This window comes from Oncorhynchus mykiss, chromosome 5 (genome assembly GCF_057628025.1).
Source record: "Oncorhynchus mykiss isolate SJ-2025 chromosome 5, ASM5762802v1, whole genome shotgun sequence".
NCBI classification, from domain to species: Eukaryota; Metazoa; Chordata; class Actinopteri; order Salmoniformes; family Salmonidae; genus Oncorhynchus; species Oncorhynchus mykiss.
In genome coordinates this window covers 64189633-64197115 of record NC_143026.1, presented here as the reverse complement: position 1 = coordinate 64197115, position 7483 = coordinate 64189633, and the positions used below count along the sequence as shown (strand labels likewise).

The 7483-nt window shown below is 42.7% G+C and overlaps 1 protein-coding gene across 1 annotated transcript in view; it reads right to left on the bottom strand.

Annotated features, from left to right (window-relative positions):
- Positions 1-5591: 5591 nt before the first annotated feature.
- LOC110524271 (fibroblast growth factor 22) overlaps positions 5592-7483 on the bottom strand; it is a 56216-nt gene continuing 54324 nt past the window's right edge. The window contains exon 3 of the mRNA XM_021603761.3: positions 5592-7456. Within this exon, the coding sequence (XP_021459436.1) occupies positions 7262-7456 (195 nt within the window). The 3' untranslated portion in view covers positions 5592-7261. The remainder of the gene's footprint in view (positions 7457-7483) is intronic.

The following is a 7483-nucleotide window of genomic DNA, read 5'->3' as shown; positions in this document are numbered from 1 at the left end:
GATGGTTGAGCTAACGTGCGCTGATGTGATTAGCGTGACGTTGTAAGTAATGAGAACATTTCCCAGGACATAGACATGTCTTTAATGCAGGAAAACTTACATCCGTTTTACCTCATTTCTATCAGCATGTCAGATGTGCAACCAGAGGAAAAAAAACTCTACATCACCTTTACTCCACACACAGAGATGCATACAAAGCTCTCTCTCACCCTCTATTTGGCAGATCTGACCATCATTTTATCCTCCTGATTCCTGCTTACAAGCAAAAACTAAAGTACCAGTGATTCGCTCAATAAGGAAGTTGTCATATGACACAGATGATAAGCTACAGGACTGTTTTTCTAGCACATACTGGAATATGTTCCGGGATTCATCCGATGGCATTGAGGAGTATACCACATCAGTCACTGGCTTCATCAATAAGTGCGTTGATGATGTTGTCCCCACAGTGACTGTACGTACATACCCCAACCAGAATCCATGGATTTACAGGCAACATCCGCACTGAGCTAAAGGGTAGAGCAGCTGCTTTCAAGGAGCGGGACACTGACCTGGACACTTGTAAGAAATCTCGCTATGCCTTCTGACGAACCATCAAACAGGCAAATCATCAATATAGGACTAAAATTGAATCCTACTACACCGGCTCTGACGCTCGTCGGATGTGGCAGGGCTTGCAAACTTCTTACGGACTAAAAAGGGAAGCACAGCCGCGAGCTGCCCAGTGACACGAGCCTACCAGATGAGCTAAATGACTTCTATGTGTGCTTCGAGGCAAGCAAAACTGAAGCATGCCAGCCCCAGCTGTTCTGGACGAGTGTGTGATCACACTCTCCATAGCTGATGTGAGTAAGACCTTTAAACAGGTTAACATTCACAAGGCCGCAGGGACAGACGGATTACCAGGACGTGTACAGCGAGCATGTGCTGACCAACTGGCAAGTGTTTTCACTGACATTTTCAACCTGTCCCTGACCGAGTCTGTAATACCTACATGTTTCAAGCAGACCACCATAGTTCCTGTGCCCAAGAATGCCAAGGTAACCTACCTAAATGACTACCGACCTGTACACTCATATCTGTAGCCATGAAGTGCTTTGAAAGGCTGGTCATGGCTCACATCAACACCATCATCCCAGAAACCCTAGACTCACTCCAATTCACATACCGCACCAACAGATCCACAGATGAGGCAATCTCTGTTGCACTCCACACTGCCCTTTGCCACCTGGACAAAAGGAACACCTACATGAGAATGCTGTTCATTGACTACAGCGCAGCATTCAACACCATAGAGCTCTCAAAGCTCATCGCTAAGCTAAAGACGCTGGGACTAAACACCTCCTTCTGCAACTGGATCCTTGACTTGTTGAAGGGCCGCCCCCATGTGGGAAAGGGTAGGCAACAACACATCTGCCACGCTGATCCTCAACACGAGCACGCCCCCATTCACATCAACAGGGCTGTAGTGGAGCAGGTCGAGAGCTTCAAGTTCCTTGGTGTCCACATCACCAACAAACTATCATGTTCAAAACACACCAAGACAGTCGTGAAGAGGGCAAGACAACGCATATTCCCCCTCGGGAGACTGACAATATTTGGCATGGGTCCTTAGGTCCTCAAAAAGTTATACAGCTGCACCATCGAGAGCATCCTGACTGATTGCATCACTGCCTGGTATGGCAACTGCTCTGCATCCGACCACAAGGCACTACAGAGGGTAGTGCGTACGGACGAGTACATCACTGGGGCCAAGCTTCCTGCCATCCAGGACCTCTATACCAGGCAGTGTCAGAGGAAGGCCCTAAAAATGGTCAAAGACTCCAGCCACCCTAGTCATAGACTGTTCTCTTTGCTACCGCTCGGCATACGGTACCAGAGCGCCAAGTCTAGGTCCAAAAGGCTCATTAACAGCTTCTACCCCCAAGCCATAAGACACTGCCATAATCAAATGGCTACCCGGGGGGCTCGCGGGTGGCGCAGTGGTCCAAGGCACTGCATCGCAGTGCTAGCTGTGTCACCAGAGACCCTGGGTTCGAGCCCAGGCTCTGTCGCAGCCAGCCGTGACCGGGAGGCTAATGGGGCGATGCACAATTGGCCTATCGTCATCCGGGCTAGTGAGGGCTTGGCCAGTACGGATATCCTTGTCTCATTGCGCACTAGCGACTCCTGTGGCGGGCCGGGCACAGTGCACGCTGACCAGGTCGCTAGGTGCATGGTGCTTCCGGGTTGGATGCGCGCTGTGTTAAGAAGCAGTTGGGTTGGGTTGGGTTGTGTTTCGGAGGACGCATGACTCTCAACCTTCGTCTCTCCCGAGCCCTACGGGAGATGTAGTGATGAGACAAGGCAGTAACTGCTAACATTTGGATACTACGAAATTGGGGAGAAAAAAGGGGTGTAAAAATCATTTTAAATTTACAAAATGGCTACGCAGACTATTTGCTTTGATGCTGCTGCTACTTGCTGTTTATTATCTATACATAGTCACTTTACCCCTACCTACATGACATGTACTTATTACCGCAATTACTTCAACTAACCAGCATCCCGACACATTGACTTGGTACCGGTACCCCCTGTCTATAGCCTCGTTATTGTTATTTTATTGTGTTACTTAAAAAAAAAACTTTTGTTTATTCTGTAAATATTTTCTTAACTCTTCTTTTTCTTAAAACTGCATTGTTGGTTAACGGCTTGAAAGTAAGCATTTCACGGTAAGGTTGTATTCAATATCTCAGCCAATCGTGGCTAGCAAGAAGGTTCCTGTATTTTTCCATGGCTAAACCGACTAGGCTAGTAGTTTAATAATATTATTCATAATTACAGATGACACACAAGTTTGTTATTAAGGTACATCAAAGTTCACATGTTCCAGAAGGAATTTCTGCTCAAAAACTAATTTTAATAATTAAAATAAATACATGAAAATGCCTCTTCTGTGAAGTTGTGACCTAGCTTCTTGAAATGAGTCACATATTTACAAGGTATCCAAGAGTACGAGTGCTGATCTAGGATCCCTTTTGCTTTTCAGATCATGAAAAATAAGCCAGGGGGGACCATATCAAGCGTCTCAAGTTAGTAATTATATTGGGTGCATTTCTTTAAAAAACGGTCAATTCTCACACAATGTTTTATTTTTTACAGTCTAAATTCTGCATTTGACTGGATTTAGTAGAGTATATCTAAGCCTCAATTTCATAGTTTTTCCCTCCCTAAATAAATATGGTTAAAGAATATGTGCAATTTTCCGATCTGCATTCAGATCACTAAGCCTCTGCACAACCAGGGGATAGCTGTGGCCTTGTGGTTATTTTTTAAAATGTTTTTATATGTCAATAAGGACACAGAACAAATTATTTAAAAAATCCCATCATCTTCATACACTGTATTTTTTGAATGTCCTTTCTTTATCATGTGTTGAACGTCTTATGAAATGTGATTTTGAAATTGAGAAAAGGTACAATTGTTTTCCTATTTTGTTTTAAGGTTCTGAGTCTGTTCTGACTCAGTATGAAAAAGTACGAAAATGTATGCACTCCCTACTGTAAGTCGTTCTGGCTGAGAGTGTCTGCTAAATGACTCATGTAAAATGTACTTAAGAAGCATATGAATACACAAGAGTACAAGTTATTTCAAGGAAGCTCTATCCAACTAAAATCACATTTCACAAGACGTTCACCACGTGATAAAGAAAATAATAATCAAATACAATGTTGCAAGTATGCAGCATATTAAAGGATTAAATGAAATGTATACCATTTATTTGTATCGTCAATTGCTCACAAGGTCCAACCAAAACTTGACTTCCACTTTTAACCCAATCTCTCTGAATCAGAAAAGTGTTGGGGGCTGACACATTGGGCATCGTTGTTTAATGTGGGTTAACTGCCTTGTGCAAGAGAAGATGGACAGATTTTTCATCTTGTCGACTCGGGGTTTCAAATGAGCAACATTTCAGTTACTGGCCCAATGCTTTAATGACTAGGCCACCTGCCTCTATGAAAAGGATGGGAACATTTGAATAACTCAGAAATGGTTCTTTGTCCTTATTGACCATATTTGACTGGGGGGGGGGAACACAAGGCTGCATCTGTCCCCTGGTGTTGCAGAGGTTTAATGAGCTGTCTGCAGAGCTGACGATTGCATGTTTTTTTGGAGGGGAGGGGTTACAGGTAGAATATCCATTTCAATGATATATTCAGTTTGTATCAAATGTACCTGTGGGCTGCTACTCAAAAGAAAAGTAAGAAATACATAGTTTAAGTAATAATAAATTCAGTATAAACAGGAAAAGAAAACAAAAAAGAAAGTGGGCCTCCACCCCTGACCTCCCATCCCATTCCCCCACCCCCCACTTCCATAAACCATGTTTCCCATCCCTTCCACCCCACTAGCAACTAAGGTTGCTTGTCAGTCACCCCCCAGACCCTCCTGCCCCGCCTCCCGGCGACCAGAGAAAACCCTCCCCATACCATTTTTGAAAAACAACGGGGGAATTGAGGCTCAGGTATACTCTACTAAAAGAGAGGATATCTTTATTTCTTCAAGATTCATAAAGAACTCAGAAAGGTTGTTCTGTCAACATTCCTGCAACATCAAAGGAATGTGTTGTGCAGCCTAATACAAATATTGTCTGAATGTTAGCACAACTAGACCGTTTTTGTGTTTTGGGAACATATCTACAGTATTACCACAACCTAATAAAACATTCTGGGATCAGTTAAAGAACAGGCGAAATGTGTTCTGAGGACATTGTTGTAACATCAGTGGAATGTTTCTGGAACCCTAAAATAAACATTGTAGAATCTTCCGCACAACTAGACAGATTTTGTGTTTCGGGAACATATCACACAATTTTCTCACTAGACTGTTCCCACAACCTGATGGAACATTCTGGAAATGTTTACAGAACAGACATAATTTGTTCTGGGAATGTTCTTGTAACATCAGGCAAATGTTTTATACAAACATTTCATAATCTTCACCTCGACTGGACAGTTTACATGTTATGAGAATATTTTCTGCAGCCTAACAGAACCAATTTTGGTTTGCTGGGAAGACCCTACAGATTTGGCATGTGGCACTCTAAAGATTCAATATAGGTCGCTGCCGAAACGTCCCCCACTAAGACACAGGAAACCTTTAGCCAAGTCTTCAACTCAAAAGATGTAAAACTGTAAGGGTATTGGAAACAAAAGAGCTCACACACTCAAAGTCTCCTTAGACCCTCACACCAACATCCAATTGTTTGGCAGGCCTTTAGATCGAACAGCAGAGCGACATTAAGCTATTTGACTAGACATGTTTCCCTTCAAAGAAATGTCACATTGACAGTCTGAAAGGTTAGCCTTTCTCCCCCCCAATAGAGGCCATTCATCCCCATCTTTCCAATCTGCAGGGTGAAAAGATTCAATGGCCTCCCATGCTACCAGGCCTTCATTGTGATTAAAGACCCATGATAGCCCATTGAAGAGCTCATCGGCACAAGTATTTTACAAGTCAGGGGAGGTCCACTACAGCATTGAATGTTCATGTTGTTATGATGATAATGCAGATGATGTAACTCTGATGGAGATAAGTGACTCCTTGAAAATGGTGTAACTTAGGTGCATTTTATTGAAGTTCACCAGGCTGAACATGAATCAAGGCACTCGCTTATGTTGTTATGATGACAGTGTTCAATTGACAGACCAATATTGTCTGCTTAATAGCTGACTGATAGTTGAAACGGGTGTTCTGGTAGACACTGTCACTGCTGACCGCTCAGTAGATGATGATTGTGATGTTAGGAGGTGCCATATTACAGTAACACACAGTATAGACTAAAATATGGAATGGAATACAGTTAGGATTTTCAGACTAGACACAAAATGGAGGCAATAACATCAACTTCAAATGTTATACGGTACAAAAAGGTTTAAATATATTAAAAGTTCTATTTGCAACAGGTTTTTGAAAATGGTAACAAGACCTGACAAGATAATGCAATAACCAGTTACCATACGTTAGAAATGAATGGGTAGTCTTAGCACTGTGAAGAAGTGTACATACAGCCTCAAATGCTCAACGTGTTTCAAACGGAGTACCGTATGCATTTTACTACTGGACTCTGGAACTGACATATCAGAGATAATGTCATGAGTCCCACTTTCAAAGATTGACCCCTGAGCTAGTGGTGTAGGATTATTGAATGAGAGAAGGAGGCTGAAGCACACCCCACTGGGCACAGATGTCATTTCAGCATCTAGTTTGGATTTATATTTGGTTGAGTCACCATGTCATTGAATTTAGGTAAACATGTAGGTGGAAAATGGCTAAATTCCCTTACGTTGATGACTTTTTGCAAATCCAATCAGTTTTCACGTTGAGTCAACGTCATCACACTGAATTATTTTGTTGAAATTATGTGGTAACAACGTTGTTTTAACTAGTTTTTGCCCAGTGGGACTTCTGCAGAGCTCACACACTCATTTCAGAAACCCAAAAGAACCGATAGCCAGATGTCGTCAGTTTATGTTTTTTTCTTATAGCAGACATCCATGGGTTTGAACGTTCAGTCCAAATGTTTTCGTCAACAAGGAATTCTGTCCCCTCTGAAGTCCAGTCAAGTGCAAGAGTCCTTTTATTGTAAAGGACATTCAGTATCTTAAGAGAGTCCTCTCTCAAATGCTTTAGTTACTTGCTCAGATGAACATATTTGACAACCTAAATCAATGTTCAAATCTGTTCACTGTTTGTCAGGCTTCTTTCACCAGTTGTTTGCTTTAATAGCATATTGTAAGGTCACTCAAGGAAAAGCATTGTCTCCTGTAGAGTCACAAATGAAGGGATGGGAGGGAGACAATATATAGACAATTCTCGTACCCTTTAAAGGGGGGGCATGTTTCAATTACACACTTTTGCAGAAGACGGTGGTGTCAAAATTACTCCTGAACACAGAAGAGCGTCATCAATGTCATCCCTCAGCTTGACAACCAATCATAATAATAATAGACATGCTGTATTTACACAATATTAGCAGCTTTACTTCTGGACCTTACACTAAAAAAGGAATAACTTAAACGTACTGTATTATGCCCCCACTGCGATCTCGACAAACAAAATTGTGTATAAAACCCCAACAAATGTACATATATGGGAGAGGGGATGTATAGAATAATAATAACATCATCAATAGTTATCTTGATAACAACAACACTAGTTGGATGGACTGGGACTGTGGTGGGCTGGTTGCAAAGCAGAGCAGAGCCCTGTTGTCCAGCTATGAGGGCAGCATGGGGAGGAAGTGGGTGGAGGGGTGTCTCCTCCGAGCTTTGTGGCCTCGCCGGGGCTTCCCCCTACCGTTCAGAGACACAAACATCTGCCTGCCGCCGTGTTTCCAGCGCAGGGAGGCGTACGTGTTGTAGCCATTCTCCTCGATGCGCTCCTTGAACTTACAATTAGGGTTGTACTTCATCTGCAAGTGAGAGAGAGAGAGAGAGAA